At 40.0% G+C, this 19,720-nt stretch overlaps 2 protein-coding genes across 2 annotated transcripts in view; one reads left to right on the top strand and one right to left on the bottom strand.

Annotated features, from left to right (window-relative positions):
- The window catches only part of IGF2BP3 (insulin like growth factor 2 mRNA binding protein 3), a 141,039-nt gene extending 122,635 nt beyond the window's left edge, over positions 1-18,404 (top strand). The window contains 6 exon segments of the mRNA XM_032643137.1: positions 97-222; positions 9,019-9,135; positions 12,230-12,304; positions 14,838-14,969; positions 15,686-15,799; positions 16,088-18,404. Coding sequence (XP_032499028.1) covers positions 97-222; positions 9,019-9,135; positions 12,230-12,304; positions 14,838-14,969; positions 15,686-15,799; positions 16,088-16,186 — 663 coding nt within the window. The 3' untranslated portion in view covers positions 16,187-18,404.
- Positions 8,078-19,720, bottom strand: part of MALSU1 (mitochondrial assembly of ribosomal large subunit 1) — a 31,475-nt gene continuing 19,832 nt past the window's right edge. Inside the window, exons 5-6 of the transcript XR_004351433.1 lie at positions 18,309-19,694; positions 8,078-9,863 (exon numbers count right to left, since the gene is read on the bottom strand). The gene's annotated coding sequence lies outside the window, so the exon portion shown is untranslated. The remainder of the gene's footprint in view (positions 9,864-18,308; positions 19,695-19,720) is intronic.

The raw sequence follows: 19,720 nt of genomic DNA, 5'->3' as shown, positions 1-19,720 counted from the left end.
TAAAACGAGGTCACAGTCTGGATATTATCACATATAAATGCTCACTTACACTTGATCTTGTAATTGTAAAATGAAGGGACCTTTTTACCATTGCAGCTTCAAGCACATTTAATTCCTGGATTAAATCTGAATGCCTTGGGTCTGTTCCCACCCACTTCAGGGATGCCACCTCCCACCTCAGGGCCCCCTTCAGCTATGACTCCTCCTTACCCACAGTTTGAGGTAAGACAATGTGCCTTGGCTTTCTTTATGGTTGAGGGGGATGAAGTCAAAGGGACACAATCAGACTCTGTTGCCCTCGAGTAGTGTGACATTAAATGCTAATTGGGAAAAATCTTAATGCGAAACCTGGTCCCCGTGTGATCTCTCATCAGTTAGGAGCCAGCACAGGCTTTTCAATTCTTGTCACTAGAACCTTCTTATCTTTGCAGAGTAGACCCGTGAGTTATTTCTTTTGAAGTTCTTGAGTGGTAGGGTTGTTAATGTATGTTTCCAGATATCAAAGGAAAAGTTTGAGACTTTGAGGAGGGGGAAAGAGGTTAGTTATTTTTAAATGTTGAAGGAAAGGATTTTTAAAAGGCTTCCTTCATCTTGAACTTCACCTGAAAGTTTACTGCTTTGAAAGGTCAGTAGAGACTAGACACGCTTTCCACTTTGAACGTTTGTACTTATTACACAGCTCAGGTAGTCGTGCCCACAAATCTATTGTGCATGTGTGTGTTTGTGTGCAAACATTAAACAGCTTTTGTTTTTTAAACAGGTGGATTATTAAGAAATAATCCTTATTTTTATATTTGCTTTTTAAGAGTAGCATTTTTCCTGAGGTCAGAAATAGGAGACCAGTGATAGTATGAAAATAAATGCAGCCTAGCAGACACTGTATACAATCATTTGTTTTGAAAGAAGTGCACAATTCAGTTGCATCAACAATAATAACTGGAGGTAGACAATCGTGTGAAATAAAATTAACATTCTAGGATCTTCCTTCTTGAATTTGTTTTTACGTCTCTCCCTTCCTGTTTGGCTCTCGTATCACATAAAGTGAGCGGTACCTGCTACACCAAATTTAGGGAAATGTCCAGGGAGAAAAGGTGGAGGACTCTGTTCTCTCAGTGCCTAGAATACATGTAGAGTAAAAATGCAACTGGAGTTCTACAGAGAACATAGATCACTGAGATGGTTCGTGTTTTATCCCCATGAGAATGAGAATTTCCTTTGCCTGTTCTTGAAGCTGCCAGGCTGTCAGGTGTGCTTAGCTTTTGCCATGGTCTTGCAGTGTGTGTGTTTCTGCCTTTGCTGTCGGCGATGTTTGCATCTTCCCATGCCCCTCATCTGCCACTTCAAACCTCTTTGGGTAAAAACCATGTAACAAAGCCCATTAATCTAAAGATAGACATCAGAATTTCATATCAAGTGTGAATAGATTGATGATGTGTTTTATAAAGCTTTGCACCGGCAGCTACAGGTGATGTGAAGTGGCTGAGGTGTTTGTACCTTGGTGCTAAAGGGGTGGGGTGTAAAGAGACAAGAGCCAGCTCTGTTTGTGTTAGTCTCCTCTTCTTTGCTCTGGGTTTCTTTTCTTATGCACGCAGTGAAGAAACCGAGATAAACAAATTATCTCTAAGGACTCTTCTTTCAGGTCAAACATTACTAGTTTTTACAGAGTTCGATTTTGTTTCTTACAAATTGAAGGTTTGCAGCAACCTGCATTGAGCAAATCTATTGGTGCCATTTTCCCAATAGCATTATTTTTAATTAGGTAAGTACATTTTTTAGACATAATGCTACTGCACACTTAATAGACAACAGTTATATACAGTATAAACATAATTTATATGCACTGGGAAACAAAAAAATTTGTGCGACTCACTTTATTGTGATACTCGCTTTAATGCAGTGGGCTGGAACTGAACCTGCAATGTCTCTGAGGTATGCCTGTATTTAAAAACTGGGTTAGAGAATTAAAGGTTGGCAGGTGTTTGCTCTCAGCACTCTGATTCTCCTCCATTGCATTTACAGCTGCTGATGAGAAGCTTACTGTTCTGCAGAAGCTCTCACAGAGAAGTCAGGTTACTCACTAAGATAGTCTCTTTATCCTTGATTCCTGTAGGTTAGCAGCAAATCTCTGCTTTTACTTTAAATATATATTGCCTGGCAAGGAGTCATGTATTGCTTCCTCTTTTAGAGTTTCATTTTTTTCTCTACACGTTTTCTCACCTCTGCTTTGTAACATGAAAGTAGAATTGATGCATCCTGTCTTTGGATAAATCCCTTGTCGCTGTTCTAGTCCAGAATTTTGCCCATGCCTCCTCTTAAAACATACTCTTCTTCCCGGAACCTGCCAGGTTGATTTTTCCCATAGAGCCAAAGAGTTGGTTCTTCCAACAGACAAAAGTCTCTACTTCCTGCCTGGGAGCTGGCTTACGCAGTACTTCATTGGCCAACTTCAAGTTTATAAATGACAGGAAATGCTCCTTTCAGAAATGCTCAAACAGTAGGGAAGAGGCGTTTGGCAGCTAGTGAGCAGAGTAAGAGCTGGAATTGGCATCGCACACAACAACATCCATAGCTGGATGGTCTTGGCAGCTTGCGTTGGGGTTGGGAAATGTTAGTTCAGGCGCCGTTGTCTCCATAATTCTGATAGTGTCTTCGGAGTCTCCCCAAGTCTCTAGAACAACAGTGTAATCTGAAAATTGCTAACTTGGCTGCTTATGGAAGAGGCAAGAAAGCTGAACACTTCTTCTTAGGTCTTACCTAGTTTGAAGTGCTCTTTAAAAAAACAAAATATAATTTGAAAGGGATTTTTAGATCAAATGACTCTCATGGAGTCTTATAGTCCTACTGTTTAGGATTTCTTACTGTGGGTGCAGCTCTTTTGTTAGTAAACAACTTCAAAGTAAATAACTCGTTGCATATATTTATTATCTCTGAGAGGTCTTGGTTACTTAGTTATAGGGAGAAACTTTCTTTGCTTTTTTATTTATTTTTTTAAACTTAAATATTCTGTTCAGGTCATGAAGTTGAGTTAACCCAATTTCAGTTCCAGACCAAAATCCATTAAAACAAACAAAAAAAAACCCCAGGAGTATGTATTTTACAAGCCAGAGGGAGACACTGGCATTCTTCCAGATTCCTGGAGGCTGGTCTTGTTGGCTGGCATGCATGTCGCCATGCCTCTGTGATGTCTTAGGTTCTGTTCCCCACAAAGTAAATACACTGAACCTTACTGTTTGCTCATTCTTGTATTTCCTCATGATAGATGATTAGGAATTACTCATTGGCAGACTTCACCAGTTATGCAAACTTTCTGTTGAGCAGCTTTGTTCTTCTGTTATTTCAAGCTATAGCGTAGGGTCTGCCAAGAAGTCCAAAGGAAGTTTTGCCAATAGGCATCTGGCAGAAATCCACTGGGAAACAGCTTGTGACCTGAATGTCTTTCACCTCTGAAAGTTTAGGAAGAAGCGTTCAGGATAATGCAGCTGAACTTAACTTACACGCAAAGACTGTGTAACGCTATAGGGTAATGCTGATGCGTTTTTTTAAGCTCATCTCAGAGTCTTAGATTCACAGGTGAAAGAGACTTATAACCCATTGTTCTGGCTTCTTAGTTTTACATGTAAAAATTATCTGTTTATCTGGGTGTTCTAATCCTGAAAACATGGCTTACTACACAGAATCCCATATAAGAATGGGCCAGTTTAATGACTGTCCAGTAGACAGGATGTTTATGCGAGGTGCCTTATATTCTCAGAGGAAAGTTTCCTTGAAAAGAAATTTATGGTCAGGGATGTGCTTGGTGGATATGGAACTGGAACAAAGGGATTTGGGTGGCTTCAGACACCTGATGAGTCACCTTTTCATTAAGGTGCTATTACCAACAGTACACACCGCGCTGTCAGTCCAGGACACGGCCTCCTGGCAGGCTTCATTTACTTCCCTCTAACCTCTCAGTGTGGAACTTCTTTCTGTCTGCATACTGATGCTTTCTTTATGTCTTTGCCCCTTCTTTCTATTATAGTTTGGTCCTTTTAGCCCTTCTCTACTGTCCACCATTCCTTTTCCAAATCTTCACTCAACTTTTAAATTCACTCTTAATCTCCGTAATGGATTTGTTACCTCCTACCGCACCTCCCCAAAATCAGTAAAACAAAAACATCTATAGCCTCTCATCCATGACTGTATCAGAAAGATGATTTTGCTTTTGTTCAACTTTTGAGACTACAACACACTTTCTGCCCATGAGCTTTTCTCGTCGCCATGGTCCTCGGTATCTTCTAGGCGGAGACATGCTCAGGCTACATTTGTGAGGCTCTGGGACTTTTGCTCTGGGGATGATGCCTGTTACATTCGGCGTCTGAGGACATTCAGAAGTTGCTGTCTGGGGTCAGTCCCAGGAAAAGTAGTTTTTACTAAACAAATAGTTTTTCTCAAGATGTGGTAAATCATGTAACTAATTTTTTAAATTAGCTGCTAGGAAGCTTAGAGCCAAATTTGTATAATAACAGCATTTCTGGTTTTATCTTTTCTGTTGAGGTCCCTATGCTCTTATTTCTTCACCTCCTTTGTCTTATCTTTCTATTGTGTATTTTGTAAGCAGCATAAAATATTTCTGGAACATGGCCCAGAAAGCAAATAATTATATAGTCATGGCAAAATACAATGGGGCAGACCTGGGTGAGTTACACATTAGATTTAGTCTGATCCTTAGGTCTTTATTACTGCCAGCCCCCTGACTCCTCCCACCCCCCTAAAAAAAAAGTTTATTATTCGGAAGAACATTACATGGATGTTCTCAGTGAGATAAAACAGATCCTATCTTTACTTTAAAAAATTGGTTCAGATTAACATACCAGTTTTAATATAAGGACCAGAATGACAAAATAAATTGATACTAACATTGAGCACAGTTTATGGGCAATGTCAGCATTAATTCATTCCTGTCCAGTTATTAAAATAAGAGAGGCCTTAAAGTGTCCCTCTGGAAAAAATGGTATGTGGTAATTGCCTAACACCCTAGCAGGCTGTGAGGTACAGTGCTTTCAAAAGAGAGGCATTGGGCTTTCCTGGTGGCGCAGTGGTTGAAAGTCTGCCTGCCAATGCAGGGGACGCGGTTCGTACCCCGGTCCGGGAAGATCCCACATGCCGCGGAGCTGCTGGGCCCGTGAGCCATGGCCGCGGAGCCTGCGCATCCGGAGCCTGTGCTCCGCAACGGGAGAGGCCACAACAGTGAGAGGCCCGCGTACCGTAAAAAAAAAAAAAAAAAAAAAAAGAGAGAGAGAGGCATTGTTCTTATGACTTAAAATTATTTCATTCTTCAGTATTTCCATTTGGTTCTTCGCTGATGAATAGCAGTAGAAGTTGACTTAGCCAAGCTGTGCCGGATAGGCCTCTTTCACAAATATCCACAGTCAAGAGTTCAGTGGGAAGGCAAAACCTCTTCTGATATGTGTGTTCCAGGAATGCTTATAGAGCCCCAAGGGAATCTTCATTAGACTGACAGCTGTATTAAGGCCCTTAGTGTGTTACAACATCCTAGGAAACATACCAAAGATATACCAAGTTGTAAAGGGTATAGTATGCACATCTATTTGTACAGATGCTGAAGAAACAAAATGTACAATGGTTTTTGTCAAGAATATTTTCTGGAGTTGAATTTTAGATTAACTTGTATAGGAAATAAGGAGGTACATGGTGGGGTGTGGTTACAGATAAAGGAAGAGACTTAGAAGAGCAGAGTTCAGATGATTTTTATGTGTGGGAAATGAGACATGGGGTCTAGAATCACACACTGCTTAATATTTGTAAGTGTGAAAGGCATGTTTCGAACCAAAATGACTTCCCCCTGTCTTTTACACATTTATTCACCCTAAGATAAATTAATTAGCATGAGAATTTGGAAATATCAATTTTAAATGTTCATGTTCTGACCTAGCATTTTTATTACATAAAACCTTAGAATTATTTGTACAAGGGCACAAGATTTATGTTTAAAGATTTGATTGCAGCGTTAGACAAATTGGTGAAAAATTGGAAACCAAACTTTCTAAAGGTCTTTAAAATAGCATCCTCAGATATAGCAAAATAACTGTCAGGGAAAGATGAAGGAATCGGAGATTTTTTTTTGGACAACTCTTCTGTGATGTGGTTATTTTATTCTCATAGTGGAAACAAACATTGAAACCCTTAAGTTTCAGTTAAAAGTGTCTTACACATGCTTAAGATGGATGTATTGCAGGTGAGACAACAAACTTGTTGATTTCTTTTCCTTGTTCTAGTAGAGCATCTTGTCCTCTTTTTTGGTGATTCAATTTTTTTTTTTTTTTTTTGCGGTACGCGGGCCTCTCACTGTTGTGGCCTCTCCTGTTGCGGAGCACAGGCTCCGGACGCGCAGGCTCAGCGGCCATGGCTCACGGGCCCAGCCGCGCCGCGGCATGTGGGATCTTCCCAGACCGGGGCACGAACCCATGTCCCCTGCATCGGCAGGCGGACTCTCAGCCACTGCGCCACCAGGGAAGCCCCTTGGTGATTCAATTAAACGCATCTTTTTTGGTAAATTTTTAAATTGAGGTATAATTGATGTACATTTTCAGGTGATCCAATATTTGTATTGACTGCAAAATGATCACCACAGTAAGTATAGTTAGTTAACATCCATCACTGCACAGTTACAAAAATTTTCTTAAGTGTGATGAGAACTTTCAAGATCTACTCTTAGCAACTTTAAAATGTGCGATACAGTATTAACTGTAGTCACCATGCTGTACATTACATCCCCAGGACTTATTTTATAACTGGAAGTTCGTACCTTTTGCCCTTCTTTACGTCATTTTTTTTTAACATCTTTATTGGAGTATAATTGCTTTACAATGGTGTGTTAGTTTCTGCTGTATAACAAAGTGAATCAGCTATAATTATACATATGTCCCCATATCTCCTCCCTCTTGCATCTCCCTCCCACCCTCCCTATCCCACCCCTCTAGGTGGTCACAAAGCACCGATCTGATCTCCCTGTGCTATGCGGCCGCTTCCCACCAGCTGTCTATATTTTACATTTAGTACTTGACATCATTCTTAATCTCTAGTTTTCCTTATTCAAAATAAAGAAAAATGTTCATGGCCTGTCTCTCATGCCCCTTTCAGCATGTTGATGATCAAAGGCTTAAGCTTTTACCACCTACACATTACAAATTTTTTTGACTCATGGAAGTCAAACCAACACAGATGGAGAAGAGTGATACAACCAGGCAAGGGAGTACTTCCCTGAGAGCTCTACTGGACATTTTTCTTAACAGTCATTCCTGCAGGTCTATGTATATTGCAAAGTACACCCATACCTGTTGGAATTGGAGTATATACTCATTTTTTGTGAACATGGCTTAGGAGATAGAGAAGCCCAGGTTTGAATCTTGGCTCCAACACCAGTCATCATATGACCTTGTGCAAGTAATCTCTCTGGCTCGGTTTTCTCATCTTTAAAATGGGAATGCTCTTAGTTTCTATCAGTTGGATCAGTTGTGAGGTGTAAATACACAGAAGCTCACACAGGGGACACTCACAAACTCTCACCACGAAGGATTGCTATGTGCACCTGCCCCCTGATCATAGTTATCTTCCTCTTAAGCCTGAGTTTTTACCTCAGCATGCTTTTTACCCATCTTTCACTAATAAAAAACACAAATGTTCCATGAATGTATTAACTGGAATTCCATCATTCTGTGTGGACTGAGTGGGAACCTTTCTGTATGATAATTCGATAGTATTTATTAGTTTTAAATGTTCAGGCCCTTTGACTCAGTAGTGCTAAGAATTTATGCAGTAGAGGTACTTGTACAAGGGCACACAATTTTTTTGTACAAAGATTTGATTGCAGCATTACAAATGCGTTAGTTGACAATTGAAAACTATGCACATACGTAACAGGGATGGGATCGATCTGCTGTTGTGTCTCCCTCTGAAGGAATACAGTTCATAAAATGAGGCAGGGACATAGGAATGACACAGGAAGATATCCAAGGTGTATTAAAGTAAAACAAATGAGAACATGTTATTTGCAGTAGGCTCCCATTTATTAATGTTTTATTTCATAGACTTTCCTCCATGAAACATGTCTGCCTATCCTTTTCTAGTTTCCTGTTTTCCTTTTCACTGGGTTTTTATCATTCTTCCTGTTTGGCTTGAAAACAAAAAATCAAATCTATTTGGGCGTGGCACTTTATTTAACTAACTAGTTGATTGCAGGGTTAACAGTTATTTGGTCAGTGTAATTTTTTCTGATTGATTTTGGTAATTCTAGACAAGTCGTGGACATGTTCAGATTTATGGACATTGTTCTTAGTTTTGTCTTGTGTGGTATTCTTTCCTTTTTCTCATTCCATGTTTATAATTGGTAAATTGGCAAAAGGTTTTCCTTTTATTTAAAGAACCAGACCAGCCTTCTGTTATTACTAGTATTTTTATTTATTTAAAAAAAAAAAACAACTTTGCTTCAGAGGAAGGAAACTAAAGACAGAAAAAATTCCTACCAAATAGTGTGAGTAAACGACATCATGTGGAACAGCCTTCTGTTGAGGGTGTGTGGAGGGACAAAGAAGTGGAACGGCTGTCGCTGAGTATCAGGGCCCCTCTGGAGGTCTGTGGTGCTCAGGGCTCCGTGCTCTCTGCCTCCACGCTGAGCTTACAGGGAGAAGAGGGAGCTGTTACTGCCACTAGGAATTTGTGTGGTAAGAGCAGTGGTGTCATTTGGTGGACCAATATTAAGTGGCACAAAATCTGTTTTAAATCTGTAAATTTGAGGAAAAACTGTACAGAGAAAAGTGATGTTTTAAATGCTAACACTTTCAGGATGAATGTGAGATCTTCTCGACCTGTTAGGTAAACTCATATCAACTTACTGTGGTGGTTTTTCCTAAAACTATGCTAATATTTCTAACAGTATGAGAATGCCCCTCTCCCTATGCCAGCGATACAGCCTGATTTGTATCCAGTAAGCATGTATGTCCTGTCTTTCTTTTCCAACAGCAGTCAGAAACAGAGACTGTCCATCTGTTCATCCCAGCCCTGTCTGTCGGCGCCATCATCGGCAAGCAGGGGCAACACATCAAACAGCTTTCTCGCTTTGCAGGAGCTTCTATTAAGGTACTGTTCTGCCAGCTGTGGCTCTCCTGGTGCTTTAAGGACAGCGAGTTACAGAAATGTGAGTCTTCCTGCCACTCTGTAATTTGAATTGAATGTGGTAGTCTATATTGGGGTTACGTAAGTGTGTGACAGAGAACTCCCAACAACACTAGCTTACACAAGGTAAGTTAAATTCTCTCTCTAGAAAAAGTAGGCTGCAGGTATGCAGTTTAGCGTTAGAATGGTGGTTCTGCCCCAACCGCATTCCCAGATACATGTTCCTTCTAGCTCATCTTCCCTGGGCGTGGCTTTGGTCCCTCACACTCCGAAATGACACTGTTTAGTGGCCGAACAATCAAGGCTGTGGTCCTTTTAAGGAATATACAAATTGACAAAGGCTTGATAAAAGTCATAGCTTTCTTCAGGAAAACATCGGTCTATTGGGGGGTTTATTTTGGTTACATTTTATAAATATATATATATATAAATTTATTTTTGGCTGCATTGGGTATTCGTTGCTGCGCACAGGCTTTCTCTAGTTGCAGCAAGCAGGGGCTATTCTTCGTTGCGGTGCGCGGGCTTCTCATTGCAGTGGCTTCTCTTGTTGCGGAGCACAGGCTCCAGGCGCGTGGGCTTCAGTAGTTGCGGCACACGGGCTCGGTAGCGCAGGCTTTGTAGCTGTGGTGCACATGCTTAGTTGCTCCGCGGCATGTGAGATCTTCCCAGAACAGGGCTTGAACCTGTGTCCCCTGCATTGGCAGGCAGATTCTTAACCACTGTGCCACCAGGGAAGTCCAATTTTACAAATATTTAATGAATTTTTAAATTTGAATATAGTACCAAAAAAACCACACTGCACTCAAATGTTTATAGTATCTTTATTTATAACTGGGAAATGGGGAAGAAGCAAATGTTCATCAGCTGGCAGATGCATAAACTGTGGCCTGTCTACATAATAATTACTTAGCAGTAAAAAGGAGGGAACTGTTGATACATAAAACAACTTGAGTGAATCACATGTATTATGCTAAGAGAAAGAAGACTCAAAAGGCCACATACTGTATGATTCCACTTATATGAAAATTCTGGAAAAGACAACTATGGAAATTGAGGGGAAAAAAAAATCAGTGGTTGCTAGGAGTTGGAGGTGGAGGGGTTGAAAACAAAGGCGGCATGAGGAAATTTTGAGTGACAGAAGCTGTTTTTATGTTGATTGTGGTGGTATTTACAACTATGTATTTGGTGCCAAAGGAGTGAGCATTACTGTATGTAAACTACACAGTTAATAAAAAAACAAAACACACAGGAAAGCCCTCATAGTCTCTCTTGTAGCAAAAGATAACAAAATAACGTGAGCAGAAAATGCAGCCAAAATAAATGGGTAAAGGAAAAGACATGATAAAAGACCAAGGGGTGAACTAACTTTACTATCCTGTTAGTTTCCTGATTACTGCGTTAATCTGTAAAACATGCTCACACATGCAAAAAGAACCTAGCAGCTTTGTTTTGGAAAAACTGCGATGAACATTTCATGAACAAGAAGAACTGGGTATTTAGACGTTTGGCTCTTTTTCTGGCTTTAATGGAGGTTTTATGATGAGGTTAAAATATTTTTGTTTCCAAAAAGTCTGAAACATGCATAATCTGAAAGATTCATCAGCACTCCTAACACTTTGCTGCATTTCCATAATGTAAATGTCCATATATGTACTTACTTTAATAGGCATATATTTGGTATTACCAAATCATAATCATTTGTGTTAACTTACTGGACATTAAGATTGTTCCTAATTTAACCTGCACAGGGGTAGACAAAGTTCTTTTGGTCAGATTGTCATATATAACCTTATCCTTTAACGTAAGTCTACAGAAGTGGGTTTGGTGAGTCACAGGGCATGTGCTTTTTTCAGGCTTTTGAGAGATTGTAGCAATTTGTACTCCTAACCTCAGTGTACAAGTGTCCTCAGCCCCAGCCCTCTATCACCAGTGTTGACAAAGATCCTTTTTAAAAAAACGAAACCTTAGTCAGAAAGATGAAGAATGATACCTTCTTTTTGGGGTTTCCTGTGAATAATCCTAAGAGTGTGGTCTAAAAGGAAGTAATTATTGGCTTGTTTTACAGATTCAAAACTAGTGCCCAGCAATAAAGTAGGAATAGTATTAATTTGGGTCTAAGTAACAGAAATGTTAGCTTTATTTTGAGGGAGGAAGCATGAGTCTATTAAAAGTAAAAAACATTGTTTTGATTATGAAGGTGTGGAGAAGGGCCTACTAGACTATAAGTAGTTGACAGTGATCATACTGGGTGGTAGTTGGGATGGCTTTTATTGTATTTTTTGCTTCCTGTTCTCATTATTTACTGTAGGGAATTGCTTCTTGCACAGCAAATATCTAGCAAAATTTTTTCTTTTAAAACACTTCCTACCATCCAACTCCCCAAATCCTTTCTTACTAAGGGAATGCTGGTTTCCTCCCCCTTCAACAGTCTCTGCAACAATTCCCTAGCCTAGGCTTTTTGTGTGATTTCACACGCTCTGCCAAAATAGAAGAGGCTGAGTTTACTTTTCTTCTGCCAAATTAATGTTAGTTTATTCCATATGTTAGTCCAGCGAGTGTACTTTGGGGGAACGTACCGATAGCCTTAGACTGGGAACCTAGCAGTTTCTTGCACATACAGGAGGCCCAGGGTGTTGTGATGCGCGTGGGCTAAGAACCACCCTTTGAGCACCCACTGGTGTAGTGACAAAGAATGTGATGGTGAAGCCAGACCCAGCTCTCCCTCCAGCTTCACTGGACTGTGTGATCAGGGGCCAGGTGACTCACCTTCTCCAGCCTTTGGCCTCTCCATGAGGCAGTACCTCGTCAGGAAATAGTGAGGGTTAGGTAGAGGCTGCATCTGGACTTTTACATTAGGGCCAGGCACAGTGTAAGTACACAGTATAGGGCAGGAGCCATAACCAATGAATCCACATTAATCACTGCTTCGTGTAACTACCTTCCAGAAGGCTTTCATTCTACATTTCAGTAAGTCATGTGCAAATGACAGGCTGGTTGGTGTAACACTTCTGTTGGTGGCACCTGGAAGTGTCATAACCCGTTACTGGGTCTGTTACAGATCGCTCCAGCTGAAGCGCCAGATGCTAAAGTGAGGATGGTGATTATCACTGGGCCACCGGAGGCTCAGTTCAAGGTATGTGCTCTGGAGTGTGTGCACAGGTAACAAATGAATGGATGTCTTCTTGGGAAATCCATAACCTGGCTTCTCCTGTAAAAAAATCTAATACTCAGTAGAAAGAATCTCTCAATGGAAATTTCTAAGACTAAGAACAGAGTAGAAACATACCGCAAATTACACTTTAAAAATAAACCAAAGCCTTTGGTTAATTTTGAGAGTTCTGTAATGGTTGTTGGTTTTGACTATCTCCCAAAGGAGAATTTGCTCAATGCCCTGTTAGCATGTGTGAAGGTGAGACCTTACGACTGAAATTTACAAGTCTGATTCATATGCCTTGCTGTTCTCAAGTTTTTCCTCTTGTCCCAGAGAGGCCTCAACCTTGAATTAAAATGTCCCTGTTTGCTCTTACCCTTGGGTTAACCGTTAGCCCTTGTCCACAGTCGGTCAACAAGCCACTCTAATCTTTTGAATTTTAGAGGTAGAAATGGCAGGAACTCTTACAGCATTTGTCCTGGTGTGAACCATTGGTCATACTGGGGTTTGGGGCCTTTGGGGCTGGAATGCCTCCCACCATGTCCTGAGAGGTGGTGTAGCAGGGTGATGAAGAGCAGAGACCTGGTAGCCAGGCTGCTGGTTCAAAGCCCAGCTTTACCATTTACCAGTGGTGTGACCTTGGGCAAGTTACTTAGCCTTTCTCTGCCTAGTTCCTCATCTATAAAATCGGGGTTAAAAACACCCACAAAATCTAGATAAGGTTTAAACAATATATGAATTGCTTAGAATAGTGCCTGACACAGGAAGTACAACATAAATGTGCTGGTGGTGGTGCTGAGCAGACCTGGGATGAATCAGACTTAAGACCCTGCCAGATCCTCAAATTCACAAACGTATACCTTTGAGTATGTGATTTCTCTCATAAACTCAGTAGGGTGTCCTGTTTGTCATAGGTAAAAGCAGCTACTCAATTCAGTGCAGTTTATCCAAAACTCCTGTCTTGTTCCTACCGCCTAGCAGCTGTGTTAACAGGATAACTCTTTAACCTACTTCTCTTAGCTCTAAAATGTGGCTAAGTTAACAAGTGCCCACTTCTTCCCTCCTTTTAAACCATCACTTTCTTTGACCTCTATTTTTCACTAAAAATCGGAAGCTTTTTTCACTTCATTTACAGGAAGAACAGGAAACAAAAGGAGGCGCTCTGAGATGTGGGGTACAGTTGGCTAGCCTCAAACTTGGGTCAAGAAATTTACTTCCTCATAAGTAGGAGGTGGTCCTTGTGGTCCAGGCAGTTCAGATCAAAACTCAGAGATGCTGAAAATTGCTTCCTATCCCAGACTTACAGAGACAGTCACTTTTAGTTTGAAATACTAAAAGATAAATAAAAACATCAATTATGGTCTTATTATTCTACAAATGGAATTAACTATCTTGCAGTTTTCATAATGCTTGTATGCTGGGGAATTCAGAGTTTGTTTCCCTGTATCCTCCTATGCCTGTATTGTTCAGTTGTCTTAAGTGGGACATTTAAGAAAAGCTGTAATGCTTAAATGTCATTTATGTGATCAGTGATAATAACAAATTATTTTATTTTAGACATCTAAGTAATAGTAAACCTCCTAACCCATATTTTTTCTTATGCATTCGAGAGCTTGTTTTGGAGGACAGTGTATATCCGTTGTGTCCTTTGACTGTGTTGATAGCTACATCTGTGGCCTGAGACTGAGGATGAATGGAAGACAGGGTACTAAGATGGATTTTTTTTTTTTTTTCTGTAACCCCCTAAAATGAGCTTATCATTTCTGCACCGGTGAAAACGTGTTCGGTACTTTTGTTCTTGTTCTCTGCTGTGGCAGCTTGTCAGATGAAACCAACTCTGACTCCTTTTTCCTTTGGTGTATACCAGAGCAAATTAATGGTTGTACATAATAGGAGAGGTTTATTATGTATAACTTCTAGTTGTATGCAGCAAGTGACAGGATGTGTTTGACTATAACTGTCAGATGTGTATGTTAACTTGATTTTGTAGCCTTAGTCGAAGTAGAAACCATCTGGCTAAGATGAAGAAATGTTTAACTAGAAAATTCCTCGCTGGCCCATTTAGACAGCGGCTTGGCTTCTTGTGAGCCTCGCATAGGTGGCTCTGTAGTTCCTCTGCAGTCCCTTTTACTCAAGAAAAATGCAGTTACTATCTTATTGCCAACAGGAGAGGTTTTACCTTTCAAGACTGGAGAGCAAATGGTCATTTGCAAAAATTTTAGTTCGGCTGACTGCTAACTTATTGCCTTTAACCGTTTTTGTCAGAAGAATATGGTTTAATCTTATTTTATCAATCATTCAATTGCCTCATCTGTGATGTATAGTTATTATTGTTGTCAACCTTTTCTAGGACTTCCTTACTTTTCCACCTCTTGTGCAACGTTCCACAATCTATCAAATGCAGATGTATCACTGCAAAGGTCTGTTCCAGTGGATCCGGGCCATCTTTAAAGTTAATGGACCTTTTTGCATTTCCTACATGAATGACACTGATGAGATATGTTCTCATCTGTAGGCTCAGGGAAGAATTTATGGAAAAATTAAAGAAGAAAACTTTGTTAGTCCTAAAGAAGAGGTGAAACTTGAAGCTCACATCAGAGTGCCATCCTTTGCTGCTGGCAGAGTTATTGGAAAAGGAGGCAAAACGGCAAGTACTTCAGCAAAACCTGTGCAGTGGTATGAAAGGGAAAGCGTTGAAAGGTACTTAGGAGTTCCAAGTCCCTAAATTTTGGCTAACTTATAAAAAAGCAGGACCGTCTGGGCCAAGGTTTGGAGAAGACTGCCTTTTGTTCCTCCTGGGTGTTGGTGTCAGCTACCAGTGAAAGCAGTGCCTCTCTTTCAGACCACTTTGTATGGGAGAACTGTCTCATATTTATAAGGGGCATTTTGCATTTTCTGTTGTTATACATCAGCTTTTTACTTTTATTGTGCAAACACTTAATGACATGAAAAGAAACTTTAAAAAATTTCATCTACATTTATAACTTACACCTCTGTAACTGAAAAAAGCAAATGGTTTCCAGTTTCTAACACATAAAACTTCCAAGTCATTTTCAAAGCTATTTACAATTCTGAAGTGATTCAAAGTGTGTATTTTGGAATCAGATTTTCAGGGGTTGAATCTGGTTGTGTCATTAACTTATGCAACTGTGGGCGAGTCAGTTTCTTTCACTAAGGCTTAGTTTTAATTACCTTGAAATGGGGACAATACTAGTAAACGGATAGAATTATTAGTATTATTAGATGAGATTATGAATATAAAGCCAAAGCTCAGTATTTTGGTTACATAGTAAGGAAATGGTAATTTAAAAAAAAAAAAAAAGAACAACTCCACTTAACATGATTTGTATTTATCTCCTTCAGGTGAATGAGCTCCAGAATTTGTCAAGTGCAGAAGTGGTTGTCCCTCGTGACCAGACGCCTGATGAGAATGACCAAGTGGTGGTCAAAATAACTGGTCACTTCTATGCTTGCCAGGCAAGTGGGCTCTAGTGTGATAAGTGAGCTCTTCTGCTTCTTCCTTCTTCCTGAGTGATCCTCCTCCCATGCGTGTCCCCATGTCATATAAATATTTCAGGCTGCTTGGTGCTTAACACTTTTAATCCCCCTTTAAGCAGGTGAGTTCAGAGACTCTGCTAGGAGAAACTAAGTATGTATCTTTAATCTTCAAATAAGTTTCAATTTGAAGTTGTTGAAATGGAAGAGTAAATTAACTTTTGGTCATACTTGATCAGGTAGAAATTTCAAAGCTCTCTCCTACTGCAGGTTGCCCAGAGAAAAATTCAGGAAATTCTGACTCAGGTAAAGCAGCACCAACAGCAGAAAGCTCTGCAAAGTGGACCACCTCAGTCAAGACGGAAGTGAAGGCTCAGGAGACAGCCCACCACAGAGGCAGATGCCAAACCAAAGACAGATTGCTTAACCAACAGACGGGCGCTGAACCCCTATCCAGAATCACATGCACAAGTTTTTACCTAGCCGGTTGTTTCTGAGGACCAGGCAACTTTCGAACTCCTGTCTCTGTGAGAATGTATACTTTATGCTCTCTGAAATGTATGACACCCAGCTTTAAAAAAAGAAAAAAAATTAGGGGGTGAGGGAGGGAAAGAGAGGAGCTCTGCACTTCCCTTTTGTTGTATTCTCAGTCTAACAAATATTCTAATTTTTCTTAATATTCATTCCCCCATAATGCCAGAAATTGGCTTAATGGTGCATTTACTAAATTCATCAAGTAAATAAAAATAGATTGCTCCTATGTCCAATTGTTAAAATTGGATCAGAATAGGATTATTACAAGAACTTAAATGTTAAGCTGTTAGCATAGAAAAACTGTTCTCAGTTTTATCTAACACTAACACAAATAACCTAAGGGAAGTGCTGAATGGTGTTGGCAGGGGTATTAAATGTGCATTTTTACTCAACTACCTCAGGTATTCAGTAATGCAATGAAAGCAAAATTGTTTTGTTTTTTTCTGAAAATTTTATATACTTTATAAAGATAAGTCCAACTGTTTTTTAAAAAATAAAATTAGCTAACAGGCAAATAACTGAGAAAAAAATTTTACTTCTGGCTGGTGACAGTAAAGCTGGAAAATTAATTTCAGGTTTTTTGAGGCTTTTGACAGTTATTAGTTGGAAAATCCAGTAAACGTTCAGTGATACAGAGCAGTGCCTATATTTGGAGAGCAGCAAATACCATTTATTTTTTTGTTTATGGTAGGGAAGTTTTTGATGGTACTAACAGAGCAAAGTGGCTGCAGGAGGTTTTGGAACGGCTAGTTTTAATAAATGGCTTCAGGAGACTTCAGGGTTTTTTTGTTTGGCTATGTGATTGAATGCATAAATGCTTTGTGCTTTTGACTATCACTACCTAAAGCAAGTGTATCTATGGAGACATGCAGCTCCTGTGAACTTTAAATTGATTGGCAAGAAGAAAGCTTCAGCTTGCCTTACAGGATGCTTAGTTTGCCAATATATTTCAGACCAGTTGGTCTGTGCTTGGAGCAGACCCTAAAAGAATTGCTTTGTGAAGACCAATGGGGCAGTCAGACGGTGTGACAGTGTTTAAAGGCAATAAAAAGGCTACATCTCCCCGTGCCAGGCACTGTCATGAGCCTCACACTAAGCTATTTTGAAGATTTTAAGCAATGATAAATCAAGAAGAATGAAAGGCCACCTAGAATATTACATAAATTGCAGCAGGATTTCTGTATTCTCTGCAACCAGTTATTTGAAAATAAGTCAAAAGGTAGAAAAATACAAGAACAACTTTTGGAATATAATTTGAATGACTGTGATATAATAATACATTTGACCTTTGATACGGAACGCATTCGCCCATTTCCTACCTTGATGGCAAAGCCTGGTATGTACAGTTATGTGGGTGTGGGTGGTCTCCAAGGCCACACTGCTCTCAGAATTGTGTTTCTTTTGTTCATTAAATGATCACAGTCGTTATATTATACTGATCTGAAGGGCATATATAATAACCCTTAAATCATTTTGCTTCATTTGTATTTCAAGATGAATTTCTACAGACTAGGTAAGTTTTTCTGAAGATCACTGTATCCTTTAAACATTTTGAAAATGACTTGAAATGTTTTCCTAAATGTTTTCAGAAATCAGTTTATTTTGTAGTTTTAGCCAAAAAGTGCACTTTTTGTCACTGAATTCATCTAGCATTCATCATTTTCTTCCATACAATGAATTGCTTTAAAAAAAAAAAAGGAATGGACTGGCTTTCTGGTTGGATTTTGGGTGAAATGTGCTTAAGGCCAGAGCTCTTCCTCAGTATTTGATTTTTCCAACTTTTTTTTTTTTAAATACAGATAGGTGCTACATTTATATCTGCCTGTTTAAATTCTGTCATGTTTCACTTCTAGCCTTCTAGTGTGGCAAATCATGTTTTACTTTCAATTAAGCATTGGTAATGGAGTATCTGGTAATACTAGGAAATAATTCTGTTGTAATTGAGTTTTGTACTCACCACATATGGAGCATTCCTCATCTGTAACGTGCCCCGAATGCAGCTTCATTTTCCAGATACCTTGATGCAGAATAAAGTGTTTCATTATCAGGTGCAGCCTGCTGTGTAGTATGTATTTTTGGCTTTTCAAATTAATGTGAATGTCCTGAATTTGGTCAAAGTGTAAAACTTAGATTTTTAGTAAGGCTATGTCAATCTCAAGGCAGGCACCACTATCTACCAATGTCCTGACTGTGAACCTAGATAATACTGTTACATATGAACTGAGAACTAAAGGTTTTACGTTACAGGACTAGTGGGGTGGTTATGTTTTCTGCTATATATTTTTTTAAATTTTTGGCTATACCGTTCTACAGAATAAGATTTAAACTTAAACTCGGAAAACACTTTGCTAGGCCTGGGAATGAGCATTCCTAGCACTGTGGAATGAAATGCCCCCCAAACCATGGTCAACTTTATGACCATGAAGGGGCCCTGCTGACTGGAAATTGGCACTCGCCATTGGCACTTGCTGTCTGCCTCTACAAAGATTAAATCACGAGCGGCTGCAGCTGCTGACCTTCAACACCCCCTGAAAAGGAGTTCAGGGTGGAGACAGGAATGAGGCACTCTGTGCTCTGGGAAAAACCTGGCAGAGCAGGCCTTCAGAGAGATAGATATTTTCAGGAGAAGATTTATGGGCCAGATTCTTGCTCCTCTCATACCTAGGGAAACACTAACATCATTAATGGTGACATCTGCTTTGGCTCTTAAGGGGAATATTACAATTAAGAGTCAAAATGGAGTAGCTATGGTTTAAGACATCCAAGAAATAACTAGATGACACTGTGGGTGTGATTTCAGGCAAATCCCTGTATTGCTAAGAACTTGAGTTTTCTGAGCTGTGTCAGACTTGGATGCCACCAGCCGTTCTCAAAATAATGTCTGCTGGCAGCTGATAACTGCAGCCTTACTTTTTAAAGGTCTCCTCTTGTAACTTACTTTTTTTTCCGGTACGCGGGCCTCTCACTGTTGTGGCCTCTCCCGTTGCGGAGCACAGGCTCCAGACGCGCAGGCTCAGCGGCCATGGCTCACGGGCCCAGACGCTCCGCGGCATGTGGGATCTTCCCGGGCCAGGGCACGAACCTGTGTCCTCTGCCTCGGCAGGCGGACTCTCAACCACTGCACCACCAGGGAAGCCCGTAACTTACATTTTTAGACAATGGAATTGCTTTAGATCATACATTTAACAAAAAGAGACATGTTTGATGACCAATAGCACCTGTTACCTATGTGTTAATACCACATTAAAAGTTAAAACCTACCTCAATAAAACTAGACAACTGGCTATGTGGCTACAAGTCTCCCCAAAGCACCAGGTCCAGACTGTGTTTCAGGCTTATTCTCCTGAAAAGAAATGACGTTTTATTTTC

This window comes from Phocoena sinus, chromosome 9 (assembly GCF_008692025.1).
Source record: "Phocoena sinus isolate mPhoSin1 chromosome 9, mPhoSin1.pri, whole genome shotgun sequence".
Lineage (NCBI taxonomy): Eukaryota > Metazoa > Chordata > Mammalia > Artiodactyla > Phocoenidae > Phocoena > Phocoena sinus.
This window is presented reverse-complemented; position numbering and strand designations above follow the sequence as displayed.